The sequence below is a fragment of the Ipomoea nil genome, unplaced genomic scaffold, assembly GCF_001879475.1.
Source record: "Ipomoea nil cultivar Tokyo-kokei standard unplaced genomic scaffold, Asagao_1.1 scaffold1619, whole genome shotgun sequence".
Classification (NCBI taxonomy): domain Eukaryota; kingdom Viridiplantae; phylum Streptophyta; class Magnoliopsida; order Solanales; family Convolvulaceae; genus Ipomoea; species Ipomoea nil.
Window position 1 is genome coordinate 1,029,904 of NW_017618047.1, and position 17,121 is coordinate 1,047,024.

Consider the following 17,121-nt stretch of genomic DNA (forward strand, 5'->3'; position numbering starts at 1 on the left):
CTGCGCTATTGTTAGCTTCTACTCCGATCCACCGCGGTCCAACCATTGGTCGGGAAAATCATATCCAAAACCAAACACGACAAATGAGCATCGCATATTCTCCCACCAACTCTACCTTATACTCATGCCTGTTCTGTGTATATATACATATATCTTCAATATATAGTTCGAAATGATTCTTATCTTTAATTTCTTGAAAAATAAAAAATTAGGGTTCTCAGCTTCCTCCTAGCTGGTAAGAGAATGGGGGGTGGGTGTAGTGGATTACTACTGCGTCGTCTACTGCTTCTGTATTTGCTGGGTTTTGTGCTCAGCCTCAGCCACGTTTTTTCAGGTGAAGCCGCCGTGGCTAAAGACGACCACCGAATAGCGTGCACAACGTGCTTCCCCTCCCCACCTCCGCCACCGCTGCCGCCGACCGCCCCAGTCTTGCCCAACAGCCCACCGCCGCCCGTTAATCCGTTCGGGCCCCCGCCGCCTCCGCCTGGAGTGATTTATCCACCCCCGTATTACTACATTCCACCGTCAAAGTCCGTTGTGTTGACAGCAAACAACCACTTATTTTTTCTTTCTTCCTCCTTTATGTTTGCCCTTTCTTTCCTCGTTTTTGCATGATTATATTGCAGACGAGAATGGCGTACTAATCGAATAGAAGAAGAAGGGTAATGATGCGTGTATATAAAAGTTTCACTGCAGGGTGAATGCTTCCCTTGCGGTTGTGCGGGTGATTAATGTGTTTGAGTTTTGTACTTAATGTGCGTGAGTCTTGTGCTTAAGGTGCGTGAGGTTTGTGCTTAATGTACGTGAATGTGTAGTGCTTAAAGTGCGTGAGTTTGTATTTTGAATGTATTTTGTTTGTGTGTTTAATGTGCGTTTGTTGTATACTTAAAGTGCATCAATGTAATGCTTAATGTGAGTCCACCCGCACAATTGCATGGGAAGCACCACCCGCACCTGATCCCTTCCATATATATATATATATATATATTGGTGTGTGTGTGTGTGCGGGCGGGGGCAATAACTTATATATATATAATCTAAATTTATGTACAAATTATTAAATGTTTGAGGAGCTTAGTTGGTTGGAACTTTAAACTTGATATTAAATATAGTATGTTATCATAAACATTGTATCGTAATTTATAACGTATTCGAACCTTATTATAATTGTTTGATATTTTTAAAGTTATTTAAATTTCGTTCCCACTTATATTATTTTTTAGATTTGTACATGTGAACAACTTAGGCTTTATCTCCTTGTGTCATTTGCGTTGGAATTTACTCAATATGTACCACTAAACAATGACTTATTTCAAAAAAGTTTAACATTTTAACTAGAAGAAAGTAGTTGAGTTGAAAAAGAAAAAAAAGAAAAAAGTTCTTGAGTGAAGTATAACTCCCATAAGCTCAAAAGTTTGGATTAATAACCCTTCAAATCTCCCATACAATGCTTAATTAGGTTCCATGCATACGTTATCAGATAATTTGGTCATTTTATGCGGCAGGCACCGGACACACACCTAATAACCACACATTTTTTGTCTACCTCCTTCGATTCGTTATTAAACTACTACACCTCGTATTGTAAGTATGTATTATGTATATATTGAGATTAATATTGTCGGTGCTTCTTTTAACATGCATAATTTATGTGCTATTGTTAGCTACCGCCTATTGGCTATTACTCCACCGATTGGTCGGGAAAACCATAATTCCAGAACCTAAGACAAAACTTACTTTGTCGTCCCACGTCACATGCGCATATTCTGCCACTCTATTACCCTACCTTATAAACACTACTCATATATGCATGTGATGTATGTGTATATATTATATATATCTTCAATATATAGTTGGATTCTCATCTTTAATTTCTTGAAATACAAAAATTAGGGTTCTCCGCTAGCTGGTAAGAGAATGGGGAGTGGGTGTGGATTACTACTGCTTCTGTATTTGCTGGGTTTTGTGCTCAGCCTCAGCCGCATTTTTTCAGCTGAAGCCGCCGTATCCTCCATCGCCGCCGTGGCTAAAGACGACCACCGAATAGCGTGCAAAACGTGCATCTTCCCCTCGCCACCTCCGCCTCCACACCCAGCGCAACCGCTGCCGTCCGCCCCAGCCTTGCCCAACAGCCCACCGCTGCCCGTTAATCCGTTCTGGGCCCCGCCGCCCCCGCCAGAAGGAATTTATCCCATAAAACCTCCATATGACTACTACATTCTGCCGTCAAAGTCCGTTGTGTTGACAGCAAACAACCACTTATTGTTTCTTTCTTCCTCCTTTATGTTTGCCCTTTCTTTCCTCGTTTTTGCATGAGTATATTGCAGACCAGAATGGCGTACGGATCGAATAGAAGAATGAAGAAGGTGCCATATCTTCTTCTCTTAGCTAGCTTACAAAGTATAAATAATGTTTTGAATATAATTATTTATCCGCAGCAATTATGCTTATGATAATGTGCACAAGATCAATTCTGTTTCGTTATAAGATAAATTTTTTATCTTTAATAATTAATCTTTTGCAATGCCAAACACCTTGTGCTCAAATGACATATAGTGACGTCTTGCATGTGGGAGGTCATGAGATTGAGCATGAGTGGAGGCGTTGTTGACTATGTGTGTTTCATTAGGTTGAGGACAATGTAATAGAGATAGCATTCAAAAACCTTTTGCAATACTCTGTAAGAGATTGTATGCAAGGAAACTTATAAGTCACAATAATTTTTTTTTTTTTTTATTAATAAAGGAGTTACATAACATCACATTAATTGACCCTACAAGTCATACATTATTGACTAATTTATTGCGTGTTACATGTGCTAAGCTAACTACTAATCAATGACAAATTAAAATCATAGTGAATCAATTAAGCTACGTACTTACATATACCAACTTAATAACAAATTAGGCAAGTGAGATCAGAGTAATCTTTTGGAGGATTTTAATTTATTTTTGGGGATAAAATAATCACAAATGCCGGCTAGAAAGCTAAATATAGCAGCAAAAGTGGACATAAGCCAAACGAATACGAGGTATGCCCAATCCAAGAACCTTGTTTTAGGTTGATGCCCCTTGTCCGAGATGATTAGTCCTCTGTAAACGGCTTCGCTCACAGAATAACTTGAGATTGGATCATATTCATCCGTAAGAGTAAGATATCCGTTCTGTGTCGTCGTCACGCAAACTACATCGTACGCGCCGCTAACTTCTGAAACTCCGAGGAATTCGCATATTTTGAGGCGGGTGTCGATGCGGTCGTCGGTGGATAACTTGTCCCCGTGTGTTAGGATGAGTAGGGGATTCTCGCCGGAGTTTCTGAGCGCCGGTAAGTGGAAGAGTTTCTTCAGCGCCTCCAGTGGGGTTGTGTCGCCGAGGTTCAGAGAGGTGTAGATCTCCCAAGCGTTTGCGACCACCATGGCGTAGTTCACGTCTCTAGTAGCAAATATTGAGCCTGCAGACAATGGCGAATAAGAGTGTTCCGATGAGTCTCCGGGCAACAAGCAGAGCTTGTTGTGGTGAACGCCGTTGGTCATCCAGTCAGTTACCTCTTCCAGAGCTGCTTCCACTTGGTTGTACCGAAAGCCTGGAGTGTCGTACACGCAAAACCCGCTCTGCGATGATCTGAGAACGTTGTGTTCTTCCATGAACAAAGAGGTTTTTGAGGTAGATGAATCGGTTCCGGTGAAATGGAGAATGCCGGAGCGAGCAAAAACACGGTACATGAGATTGACGAGAGAGGTTTTGCCGGCGTTGTGAAATCCGAGCAAGAGAAGGGTGTTGACGGCGGGGATTTCCAGATCTTGTTTGGTGATTCCTCCGGTGGGCACCCAGAAATCGCCGGGACGATAGGAATGAAGCTTGTGGCGGATCTCGTTGAGAGTTTCCGACGAAAGTAGGCCCAACCTCTCCAGCTCCCTAAGGACTCTGATCCTCGGGCTAATCTTCGACTTCGACGACGACGCAGTGCTCATCGTCTCGTACTCCAATTCCAATTCTGCGGCGGATTTCCACCACGAACACACAGATCTACCATCTTCATCGCTGTCCTCGCTGCCGCCGCCGCGTAAATCTGTGTGTGTCATGATCTTATTATCATCAACAAACTTCAAGTTTCCTTCCACGGGCCGGGAAATATCGTTCATTGAACTCTCATCTGCATTCTGCAACTAATTAAACCCTGTAACTTTCGTTTTTGTCGTCCCTTTGCTAGGGATCCGACATTTTCCTTAGTACAGAACATGCACAGAAGATGTGGGCGAGGTAAGCTGAGGACAAAACGAATCATGTCGCAATTATTTTTTACAAATGGGCGTCACGGGTGATCTCCATGCCGGATAAGCCCAATAATATAATCGAAGTAGCGGAGGAAACTTCAGCCTACCTTCCTGTCTTGTCTACATCGTACAACATTTACAACCACAATTTCATTTCTTGTCTACATTTCGAGCTTCTAAGAGTACAGTGACATGTTTATATACATAGCAATAGAGTTGTATTTCCCTTTCAAAGTGCTCAAAACTTGCGGGGGAGATCGAGAGCCAAGTTAGTCGGCTGTTAACGTGGTAACCACAATTTAAGTTTAACTCTTAGTAACAACGATTTATTGGTCAGTTAAGTCAAGAGCTAAGTTGGTCGAATAGTTAGTTTGGTAACCACAAATACATTCTAAATTGAAAAAATACTAATTTTTCTTCTTGCATTATAAAAGTGGCAGTTTTTTTTTTTTTGAAATGTTAAATGGACATATTTACCTTTAAAATAAATTATTTCTCTTCTCCAACAAATTATGATAACTATTTGGTTCAAACCGAACAAACACTATAGCGACCAAACTGAAATATTTCAATTACAATTTAGAATCGAAACCTGATATTTAGAGTTTATTAAAATCATGAACCCGATACATTTATTGTTGAATTTAGACTATTTTAAAATAAAGTTTGAACCAGGAGTTTAAACGGGATCCGGAACCGTGAACCAACGGTTCAAAATCAAAACCAAATTGCGGTCATATATACTTATATGTGAGAATCAGAATAAATGTTAAGAAAAAATACGCTATTTGTAAATATTTTAATTCTAATTTTAAACTAATGCTAGTTGATGGGGTGAGGACCCCGGCCCAAGGTATAGGGGCCCAAAGAAAATAGATAGGAGAAGTGGGCCAGCATCGAGAGGAGCCCGCAGAACAATTGGGCCGAGTCCGGGAGTCGGCCCAGGCCCAAGCATGGGGCCCAGTTCCGAGCTGCCAAGAGGAGTCCAGTAGGAGCTTAGGCCGAGACAAGGAGTCGACCGAGGCACAAGCCCAGGAAAGGACTCGGCTCAAGGAGCCGTTGAGAGCATTGAAGAGGCTCGTTTAAAAAGGGAGCCGTTGAGACATTGAAAGCCGGACACGGTCAGGCCGTTACAAGCCTGGGAGAGCCGTTGGTCGACCGAGTAATAGCATCCAACGGCTCCGTATCTTAATTAGCCATGAAGTCGGCCATCAAAGGCCTTCAAGTCGGTAGAGGGGGAGCCACTATATAAAGGCTCCTCCATTCTTGTAAAAGGAGGACAATTGAACACCCAAAGAGGGGAGAATACCAAAAGAGTTCCGAGTACTAGTATAATCTCCGAAATAGACATACACTTTATCGAAAGGTGCACCCACCAGCCGAAGGTTGTGTTGGACCTCCTTGGGCCCGAAAACCCTAAAACCATCACTAGTAGTTGTTCCAATTTGAACCGCCAGTTCACGGTTCAGGATCTAGGTTTTTTGATTCATGATTTTAATAAACTGAAATTCAAATATTGGGTTCTGGATCTTAATCATAACCGAAACTTTCAATTCGATTGCTATAGTGTTCTGTTCTGTTCGATCCGAACCGTGGTCATCCCTACGTATAAGCAATAATTTATTGGAAAAATAAATAGATAAAATGTTTATTTTAAAGGTAGAAATGTCAATTTAATATATCAAAAGGAAAAATAGCAATTTTGAAAATAATTGAGAGAGCTAATATCTTTACAGGGAAAAAATGTGTTATAAACATAATTCAGAGGAAAATAATGTCATTTTCCCTTGTAAATTTGACATTCGGTCTATTTGACTGAACAAAACACTACCTGAGGCTTACATTACATGAGTCCTATGTATGTTGGCAGGAATACATAACCCTTTGCAGTATCTATCAGCGTATTGCTAAATTAAACAACAAAGCAAGAGAAGGAACGACATTTAAAAACCTCCCATCCATTTCCACAACAGATAGCTTGCAAAAATCAACTAAAAGGGGAAGCATAGAAGGTTTGTTATAAACGTAAGAGGAACATAACATGAGAAGATAAACGAACCTTAACTGAACTTGAACCCCCCCGATGGAACAGGAAGATCACCACCTCCAAAGTTGAATCCAGATTGTGGAGCATCACCCGAAGGTAGCTGCTCTTCAACCTCGTCCAACCAATAAGCTCCAAGGATCTTAACTGCCATATCGTATATATCATGGTTATCATGGCTCTGAAGCTTTTCAATCTTCTCCAAACCACCGGCTTCTTCAATCAATTCTCCAAATTTATTAACACCATCCGCATCCTTCTCTGCTTCACCAATCTTCAGAATGTCCTCAAGTCCTTCCAAGCAGACTGTCACGATTATTGGGTCAGGACAAGCTAGAAGATCACATAGCGGCTTTATACAACCCTCAGAAACCAAGAACCTTCCAACCAATCCAAAAAATTAATTAGCTTACACTAAAACACAGTTTAGCAATCAACAAGAATATAAAATCGACATACTTGATTTGTGCGGGAGATCCACCAGAAGTAGCATTTCAAATTGCCCAAGCAGCCTCTTTCTTTACTTCGAACACAGTCTGACACTAACTACTAAACACTTGCAAGAAAGTACGGTTCCTATGCCGACCGACAAAATGAACAGTATGTTAGTACTCATCACACTTGGATGAAATCTACGCTTAACTACAAAGATCCAAACAGGGATGCTGGAAATTAATTAGATGCCCTCCCAGTCCCAGATAAAGGGAGTAAAAATTGTACCTTTTTGGCGATATGAGGAGCGGCAGTGGAGGAGTTATGTAATTGTTGAGGCTGAAGGCCTTGGCGCTGCTTCTTCAACAAGCTCTCCTCTCTTTTGATCTTGCGGATCACCACCGTGTTTTCTTCTCTTCTTCTGCGGCCATCGTCGGAATCAACGGCGACCTTGTACCGGCTCCGGCGAGCCTCAGCGACATGGAAGCTCGCTCCGGCTCGCTCGCTAGTTCTTCAATTGGATGAGAACTTCAATAGTACAGTAGATGTACGGACAGACAGTCTATATCGGCTTGGTGAGTGAACAGAGAAGCAATTACTGTTTGGACTTTTCACTTCCAATTTTTACTCCATAGTCCACACTCCAACAAGCTAAGGCATCTGTGGTGAGCTACCGGGAGAAAAGATTGCAAATTTTCATCTTGCAGAAGCACCCAAAAAAAAAAAAAAAAGGTGCTTTCCATGATTGTCCACTTCATATCGTAGGCATCCATCCAAGCATATCTCCAAAACCCCTCGTACAATCTCACTGATATATCAGTATATGACCATGCAATATACTGTAACTGGTTGGTTGTTGGCATGTTGTTTCTCAAGTCAGAATCTTTGTCGTTAGTATCCTGATTGATTTTAAGAATATTAGAGTGCTTATATTATAGACCACGGTGCATGCGGTCAAAAACGGCGTCGTTTCTTTAAGTAAAGAAACGGTCCGCCGTTAGAGTTAACGGAGTCCGTTTGTTTGGTGTATTAAACACCAACTGACACTATAGTATATCTAAATCGACACTGCAGTTATATCAAAATGATACTGTAGTTATAGTGAAATGAAACTGCAGTGTATATAAAATGAAACTGGATATTGTACAATGAAGCTGTAATTATATCAAAATGATCATGTAGTTGTGTTTTAATGAAACTATAGTGTATATAAAATAAAATTAAATAACATTTTCACATATTTGACTCTATAAATATCGAATGAAACTATAGTTATATCGAAATGAAATTGTAGTCATATTGAACTGAAACTGCAGTGTATACAAAATGACACTGAATAATAGAGTTACTTTTTGCAAAAGGGTGCGAAACGGCGGAAACAAACACTGTTTATTTTTATTTAAAAAAAAAAGATGCGCGGTGCATAATATAATTTGCCAGAATATTACCATTGGGCCAAAAAAATTGTCCATGCTTAAATGGCCAATTGGCCCACAATAAAGCCCACAAATATATTTGGATTTTGTTAATTAGGATATTTTGTTTTGGACTTTAAAACTATAACAATTGATACATTAGGATGGGTTAAATTTTAATTTTAAGTCATAGGAGATAAATAAACACCTTCATAAAAGCAAGGACTATTATCTAAATTATTATTGTTATTATTATAAAATAAAATTGAAAGGAGCAAGCTGGCGGTGAATAATAATAAAATTCAAAATATTAGTCGAGAACGGGGTTTGTATTTTCTTTCACATTTAGGAAGCCTTGACAGCAACCTTAACACAAAACCTAACCAGAGAAGAAAACACAAATATCCCTCCTAGTCCACAGTCCCCACAAAGCTGGCATCACATCTGGCCCGCCCTTAATCATTGTTCCTTCACATTTTCTATTGCCAAAATGCGCTGTCTACAACAAATTAACGACTACATTTTATTTTTACTCCTACGTTCGAATTCATTCTTAATCATTTATCATTAAAAACGATACATTTTTTTTTTTTTTTTTGGTGTGTACAATGTATCTCCCAAACTATAAAACTAATTCATATATAATAATAATAATAATAAAGAGAACTTTCCTCTTGAGTGGCGAGAGAAACCACATTCACTACTCGAGAGTGTGTGCACCTAAATTGTTGTTACAAGTTTGTATCTTTAATCATCTTAGACTGGGGTTACTCATAAATCTACGGATTTACATTCTTGTGATTATTTACATATAACAATGCGAGATTTACTCAATACACATCTCAAGCTGCAAGTTTTCCTCGTCATTTAAAAAAGAAATAAATAAATAAAAGGGGGAGACGAAGACTTACAAGGGGCGCAGTTGCTTCCTCCGCGTGGAAGCGTGTGAGACACGAGTTTCCTCAAGTGTTTCAAGCACTCTACTTCCTCTTAACAACCTGTTTTTATTTGTTTGGACTTTGCTGCGCTGCCTGTTATGTTTCAATTTTCATACATTCCGCGTTACTTGTATTTTTTATTCATATAACTTTATTTATAAGATGTTAGGTGTACATATATATATGGCTTGATAGCCTCTCCTCCTTCGCCAAGTATATCACCATCTTCTACAGCTCTTCAATTGTCTACAAAAAGGGAAATAACTGAAAAGCAATCTACCAAAAGCCTGATAACTTTTAGTGTATATTAGGTATTGAGCAAACAAACAAAAAGATCAGAGAATGGGGAGAGCGCAGATGAAGATGATGAAAGCATGGAACCTGGTTCGTGTAGCATTGCTATGGGCGAGAAAGGGGGGAGTGTTTAAGAACAGGCTGTTGATGTTCAAGGATCTTCCCAAGTGCGTTAAGAGCCTCCACGATCATCGTCACTCCGGCGCCGCCTACGTGCACCGCCGCCGTGATCCCTGCGCCCTACATTACGGCGAGCGCCAGTTCTCGTTTGACGACACCCCTATCATCCACGTCAAGATGCACCGCCCTGCTTCCTTGCGATTCAGGATGCCTCACATCCCCTGCATAAACCCTCCTGTCGATTTCGATTTCGATTTCGATTTTGACGGCCGTAGCAACGCTGATGCCGATGATCAAATCGCGTTCTCTGATGAATACGATAATAATGCGGATGATGATCATCAGTGCTGCGACGATGACGACGGCGGCGAAGAAATTGATACCAAGGCGGAGCAGTTCATAGCTAAGTTCTACGAGCAAATTAAGCTGCAAAGACAGATATCATATCTACGCTATAATGAAATGCTTGCCGGAGGAGCCAATTGATCCCATCCCATTTATCGTCACTACAATACAACATTCATTCTTTTATTGTACAAGAGGCATTATATTGCGGCACTGTTTGTAGATACAACTGAGATTCCGATTCCTATTTCTGTATTACATACATACTCATAATAAAAGTATTTTCATCTACTCTATGAGAGTGTTCAATTCTACAAAATTAGATCATTACGGGAATGATCCATTTATTCTTGACTTTTAATTTGTCCATAAATAATTTCTTAATTTTTTAACATTTATCAATTTTCGTTTTTAATTTTTAATTTTCAAATTTAATCTTTTAATTAAACATAATCATTTAGTAAACATTTGAAGAAAAACATGGAAAAGTGACCAAAAGGTCACATGCTGGAGAAGGTGACCACTGGGTTGCCTTCTCCGGTGTGAGAAGGTGACCACAAATTACTAAAATTCCAACAACATTCTAACCCACTCTGACGACATTCCAATTAACTCTGATGAATTTCTTATTAACTTCGTCAAAATTTGAAGAAAAACATGGAGAAGTAACCAAAAGGTCACATGTTGGAGAAGGCAACTATTTTGGTCGCCTTCTCAATTCTCACCTTTTTCGGTGTGAGAAGGCGACCACGGGTCACTTTCTTGCACTAGAGAAGGCGGCCAATGAGAATTGTCAGTGCCGGAGTTAATTGAAATGTGGTCGAAGTATGTTAGGTCAACAGAATTTTAGTGACCTCAATAGCAAGTTATTAACTATGGGTCTAATTATAATTTTGTAATATTTAAAAATTTAATTAACTTCAAGAGCTTATTTGACATTTTTTTCCTAAAAATTAATAGATGTGTCAATCAACCCTGCAATTAACTCTACAGAATTATAACGAAAAGCAAATAAGCATGCGACTGAAACAAAAACATGGGACACTTGACAATTCGTCATTTCTTTTTTGAAAAAGGGAAAAAAATGTTGACCATTCGACATTTAAAGCCATGTCTTCCATATATTATAGAGCAACTCAAAATTGCATATCATGAAAATTTTCTATCTAACTTTGCCATCTCTAATATCAGCCAAACAATCCTACATATCACTCGCTTGAAACACAGACGAATTTGAATTTTGAAGGAAACCAAATGGGCAACGTACACTCTAAATCTGTAATACAAAACATATATAATTATATATAATGTTTTCTGCTTTCGCCAGAAACAACCATCAGAAGCAGCACCCTGAAAGCCCAACCAACATGAAGCAGCTTGTATCGGTATGCATCTTTGTTAACAGCAGCGAGCCAAAATTTCCACGTTTTCCCTTTCTTCAACAAGCCTCCTAAAAGAAAATTTACATTTGTCTTGAGTGTATCAAACCGCACATAACAGGATTTCCCTGCACGATCAAATGAAATCAATTTCAATTAAGGCAGGCCTATAAAGAATGGACGGACTTCCATCACATTCTTTTTTATGCCAGTCTCGAACAATAAATGCACCTAGTACTGAATAATGACGTTGCTATAGCGTTCCATTCTGAAGACCCTTCTTGAAGTGTGCATCTAATTTCCCTATCGCAGCCAAGATAAAACCTATAAGGCAATCCACAAAGTGTTAACAAAAATGTATTCGTGCAAAACCTGAATGAATATTCTAGTTATAGATAAGAAGAAATTAATTATATTATTATACCCAAAAATGGAGCTGAGGGCCTCCCAGGCCGTGACTTGAATTCTGGATGAAACTGGACACATACATAAAATGGGTGATTTGGAAGTTCCAAAATCTGCAAGACAAATAGGAGATACGAAAAGAAGTCAAGGATAGCTGATACTAGTAAGTAAATCCAAACCAAAGTCTAGATAACTAACCTCCATTCGCTTTCCACTTTCATCCGTTCCAACAAATTTCAAGCCAGCTTGTTCTAAAGCACCAACCATCTCAGGATTAACCTGAACCATTAAATCAAAATAGGCGCAATAACCTGGTAAGAGTCACAAAACGAATTTCACTCCATTAACTCAATTTCTATACTTTACCTCATATCTATGCCGATGCCTCTCATCCACATACTGTGAATTCTTGTACCTTAAGAAAGATGAGAGTATTATTTGGAGGATAACAATACTAGAATGCAAACATCAAGCTCTACTTTGTGCGTAAATCAAGACATTTCATGTCTACGTGTCAATGTGCCAATGTGTCTTTGTTGTTCATGAATTTCAAGACTAGAAGGAAATAATGCATCTAATGTCATACAGCTTTGCAGTGATGCAATCAGGAGACCGGAACAATGTCTTCCGAGAACCCAGCCTCATTGTGCTGCCCATATGTGTCTTTGATCCCTGCGAATGCATATGAAAGATGCATCACAAAAAATATGGCAAACCATAAAGCACTACAATGAAATATTACCTCTGGCATAAAAATTACAACAGGGTCGGGCGTGTCTTCATCAAATTCTGTACTATTTGCCTTTTCCAAATCCAAAACCTGAAACACTCAATTGACACAAGCCATATAAGATAAAAGAAAATAAATGCTGCACACATCCTATTTTACATGACAAAGTTTAGTAAAGTTCATTAACCATGTTAGCATGAAAACTATGTTCTTAAATGACGAAAGGGAAATGTGTGCACAAAAAAGAGGACAAAGGCATAGCATGAATGATCAGCAAGCATTCAAAAGAATTAACTTACAGATCTAGCAAATTCAATTACAGAAATCTGCATTCCTAAACATATCCCAAGATATGGAACACTATTCTCTCTTGCATATTTTGCAGCCAATATCATCCCACTGACGCCACGATCACCAAATCCACCTGGAACCAAGATGCATGATGCCTCCTGAAAGTATAGGTTTCATTTTCAATAAAAAATTTGGATCATAGAATTATTTTTATTTGCATGTTTTTCAAGATAATTTCTATCAAGAGAGCATTTGGGAATTTTTAAATAATTTAAATTCTATTCTGGAGTTTCATCCCAACATATACCAAGACCAAGAATAATAGTAAAAAATCCATTCCACTTTTAAGTATCTCATTTCCTCATCTCATCCCATTCCTCATGCTCACCTCAAGTGAAGTTTCTTCCTTAGAAATTAGCATATTGATATTAACCAAAGAAACTTGTTTCATAGCACTAGACAAGAATAAAACTTTACCCTCAAAGTCTTCCAAGCAGCTGCATGAGCTTCTGGGGTCTGGAAATATTTAAAAGAATAAATAATTAAATACTTCATGTCAAAGCACACAGACACTAAAAAAATAAAATAAAATCAAATAAAATAAAAGCTGTGTACCAATCTGGCACTTTCATCCTCAAGATCTGAAGCTGCAATCCAATCAATTGATGGTTTCATTGAACATGAAATGCAGGCATGAAGGAGAGCCTAAAGAGTTGCAATTAGGAATTGAAGAAAATAAAAATAACATAAGCAACAATTTAGAATCACAGCTCAAATCACTTGAACGAAAAATCCTTTTGGCCTGAATTTGATAGTACAGGCATTGATAGTGTCAGTCAACTCAACTAAGCCTTAAAGTCAAGAGTTATTATAGCTACAAACCAACGAATGTAAAAGTCATGCAACTTCACCTACCTGTATTTCATAGCCATTTCTGTGAGGCTAAATATGTTATGTTTTATTGGCATCTATAAGTAGTAATTATTTAGATTTATATGTTGGAAAAAAAGAGGGGAAGTAAGGAGTTAAAAATACACATCATGGTTTTCCTATTAAATTTAGAGTAGCCTTAACTTGGAAAACCACATGCCTATTAAACTATGGAAGGTAACATGCATTCCAGCACAAGCTATCTGTATTTGAAAAGTCATTTTTTCCAGGTTATATGCATTGTGTTTATATTGGCTAAGCTAAGCAAGCTGCATGGTCATTGTAGTCTCAAATAAACCCAAATACACTGTAGCTAACAGAATGTGTTCACTAGTTCATCACAGCTTGAACAATCTTACCTTCACTACAGATAAGTAGGAATCTGTCAGTCCAACATACTTCCCAACCATTGCAATTCTTACCTGCAAAAAGCATAAACCCTTCACTCAAATGCAATGAACAGATATATTTTAGAAGTATATACATATTGGCCATATCCACTGACAGAATTAGTGAGATTATCAAAAGTCTCAGCCCTCCTGGTCCACTCCTGTAAGTCAGGTTGTGTAGCATCACTGAAACATAACCCACACAGTAACAATGACATATTTGATATTTACCTACTTAAAAACATTGAAATAGGTTTAACATATATATTTAATTTTATAATCATGCAGTGAAACATTGAGAGAGGGGGTGGGGAGCCCTGGCATTCAGGAAATTGTCATATGTAAGCTTACTTCACTAAGTCCAGTTGCTTCAGAATGGCATTATGAGCATTTTGGTTCTGCAACAAAATTTTGATGGTCATAAGCAATGGTAATTTTAGTGAAAAAGGAAACAGTGTGATTTAGAAAACTCACCCGAAGCAAAAGAGGAATATGCCAAATATTTGGAACATCATGGATATTGAGAATGTTGCTAACCTAGGAAAATGTAAGTGATCACATAGAAGTAAATTGAGATCTTATACACAAGGTTGAAAAGTCAAGCCTATTAATTTGAAACTTACTGGGACATGGCAAAACTGTGAAAGTTTTTGCTTTGTATTTTCCAGCAAAGGCTGCAACACATCATAGAACAATAATATCAGCAGAATGCTGAGATGCATAGAGGCAGTGGATATAAGAAGTGCATACCTGTGCTGAGCGACATGCTAAGAAGTGGGGAGTCAAGCCTAATGCTCTCAGTTCCCGCACACTATGTTGTGTAGGCTTTGTTTTCTGCAGATGTGCACAGAAATACATATTAAGGGTGAAAAAAGAGAATCCTAAAAGCAAATTACATTGAACTGACTAGGCACCATAATCTCATAAATGAGCACTGGGTAGAAAATTCATGTGTACCCGGTAAAGCTTTCAGAATGTAAACATAAACTCACTTTAGGTATAGCAAGCATAATGAATTACCTGTTCACCCACAACACCCAATACAGGTATGAGACTGACATGAATTAGACAGAAATTGTCTTGTCCTGAGAAGAAAGAAGTAAAAGCTGCATTATCAGATAATAACCAGCAAACTAAATAATGCCAACAATAACTCCAATAGATGTGTTTCCACCATTGACCTATAAAATAAAAATAGCGAAGTATGCAGATCTACTTGTCTTTATAGCTAAAATAATTCCAACTTACCAACTGTAAAAAATAATTGCCTTAAGGCCTCAATGAAGGGCATTGATTCAATATCACCTGAGGAAAATTGACTTTAGCAAATTCTCTGTGGGAGATATGTATTCATAAATTTAATTTAAGAAAAATAGAAGAATGGGAACAAAGTTCAAGGCTTTTAGAATTTAAGATATCTCTCCATTTCTCACCTACAGTTCCTCCTAATTCTATCACACAAACATCAGCAGGGCCCTCCTTTCCATCAACTGGAATTTGAGATACTGATTCAATCCAATTCTTAATGGCATCAGTAATGTGTGGGACAACCTGAAATTCAAATAGACAAGCAATACACTGCGTGATCAGGCCTCACTTTGTTGATGATCTTAGTTGCCAGGCCAAAAAAGGCACATGACATCACCTGAACAGTTTTTCCAAGATAGTCACCTCTCCGTTCCTTCTCAAGCACAGACTACGAGAAAACAGAAAACAAGAATAAGCACTCGCTGAAAGCCCACCATCACCAGAGTAACATGACACAACAGTAAAATTAGCACCTGATATATCTTTCCTGTTGTAATATTGTTGTCCCTCGTAAGTGTGACATCTAAAAACCGTTCATAATTGCCCAAATCTAGATCAACCTGTCAAAAAATTGGAGTTCATCATGCAGTGAAGCCAATCCCATTAAAGATTGCGAGAAAAACATATTAGTATTATTGGTGAAACTGCATATATCTGTATATACAGACATGCAAAGACCAACAGTGTTAAACTAGAACAGAACCTCCTGCATGTATGAAATTTACCACTGGTCGATAACAAAGTGTCAGATAATTTATCATAGAAGCGTCAATCAAAGAGTAAAAGTCACCGACTTGTGCAATCCAATTATCCAAAAAGAGGATGCCATGAAATAAATTTATATTCTTAAACCAAGTTCTAAACAAACAGAAAAAATAAAAGGAAACCTCTCCACCATCGTCAAGCACAAAAACTTCCCCATGCTCGAAAGGAGACATTGTACCGGCATCAGTGTTCAAATATGGATCTGCACAGTGAAAACCCATCACCAAAAATTCAATAAACCATACAACTAAACAATACACACAGAGCAATTGAAAATGATTTTTATAAAGACCAAGCATTTCTAACCACCTCCACCGTCAAAATGATGGAGAGCAAGTGGTATAATCAGGACCATTGAAACAAAATTAGGAGGGAGAGAAAGAGAAATGTTGGTTTTCGAAATGAAAAGTGCAGAAAAGAACCAATTTTGATGGAGGTAACGCGAAGGCCGCAGGCTTTGAGAACAACACCGATACTGCTGGCAGTGACACCCTTGCCGAGGCCACTCACCACTCCTCCGGTCACCAAAACGTACTTCATTCTTCCTTGCTTGGGTGTTTTTGGGCTTAGGGTATCGCAGTTGAGTTATCGGTTTGCTGTGATTGTGCCGCCGACCAACCACCCGCGTTAATGTCTGGGCAGGAAGGTTTATTATAAAGGTTCGACGAGTCTTTGAACTGTGGACGGTTGAAGAACCCAAGTCTAATTGTCAAACGCTCTGCAGTCGCTGTCCCTGTTTTTCATTTATATACGACGGCCTGATGGGTCTCTTCTCCGCCCGTACGCCGTGAGGGTTTCCCACTTTCCCTTATATACAAGATTACGTAATTCGGATTTTTACTCTTTTTTCTTTCTTCATCTTTTGTCTAATTTTTATGGACACATTATTACTAATATAATATGATTACTCATTTCTTTGGTAATTATTTTAAATTGTATAGTTTATATACGGAGTATTAAGCTGACTATCAATAAGTTATAGGTCTATTTTGTGAAAAAAAATTACAACATTAAAACAAGTTTTAATTTGAGTTTATTTTCAAACTCAATACTATAAAACGTA

At 38.5% G+C, this 17,121-nt stretch overlaps 4 protein-coding genes across 6 annotated transcripts; 2 read left to right on the forward strand and 2 right to left on the reverse strand.

Annotated features, from left to right (window-relative positions):
- The first annotated feature begins 243 nt into the window (after nt 1–243).
- On the forward strand, nt 244–2,316 carry LOC109191251 (leucine-rich repeat extensin-like protein 3). The gene is made up of 3 exons (XM_019341835.1): nt 244–530; nt 627–662; nt 1,974–2,316. The coding sequence occupies exons 1-3, from the start codon at nt 244–246 to the stop codon at nt 2,314–2,316; spliced, it is 666 nt and encodes a 221-aa protein (XP_019197380.1).
- Nucleotides 2,317–2,917: 601 nt separating this feature from the next.
- Nucleotides 2,918–4,141, reverse strand: LOC109191253. Its single transcript, XM_019341836.1, has one exon. It carries the CDS (start codon nt 4,139–4,141, stop codon nt 2,918–2,920), a length of 1,224 nt encoding a protein of 407 aa, XP_019197381.1.
- Nucleotides 4,142–9,444: 5,303 nt separating this feature from the next.
- On the forward strand, nt 9,445–10,002 carry LOC109191254. The gene has a single exon (XM_019341837.1). The coding sequence runs from the start codon at nt 9,445–9,447 to the stop codon at nt 10,000–10,002; it is 558 nt and encodes a 185-aa protein (XP_019197382.1).
- A 953-nt stretch (nt 10,003–10,955) lies between these two features.
- On the reverse strand, nt 10,956–16,851 carry LOC109191261 (CTP synthase-like). Of its 3 annotated transcripts, none has more exons than XM_019341846.1 (23): nt 16,481–16,851; nt 16,181–16,260; nt 15,767–15,853; nt 15,631–15,681; nt 15,419–15,536; nt 15,234–15,290; nt 15,006–15,070; nt 14,736–14,819; nt 14,609–14,659; nt 14,460–14,522; nt 14,337–14,383; nt 14,102–14,171; nt 13,956–14,018; nt 13,282–13,371; nt 13,144–13,182; nt 12,675–12,824; nt 12,388–12,465; nt 12,232–12,317; nt 12,012–12,060; nt 11,844–11,924; nt 11,665–11,758; nt 11,472–11,564; nt 10,956–11,368 (listed from the first exon to the last, which is right to left on the reverse strand). In XM_019341846.1, exons 1-22 carry the CDS (start codon nt 16,596–16,598, stop codon nt 11,494–11,496), a joined length of 1,692 nt encoding a protein of 563 aa, XP_019197391.1. In that variant the 5' UTR covers nt 16,599–16,851; the 3' UTR covers nt 10,956–11,368; nt 11,472–11,493. The 3 variants fall into 3 exon arrangements, with proteins under 3 accessions (XP_019197391.1, XP_019197393.1, XP_019197392.1); XM_019341848.1 differs by having other exon boundaries at nt 11,490–11,564; nt 16,481–16,598; XM_019341847.1 differs by having other exon boundaries at nt 10,956–11,308; nt 16,481–16,598.
- Nucleotides 16,852–17,121: the final 270 nt, after the last annotated feature.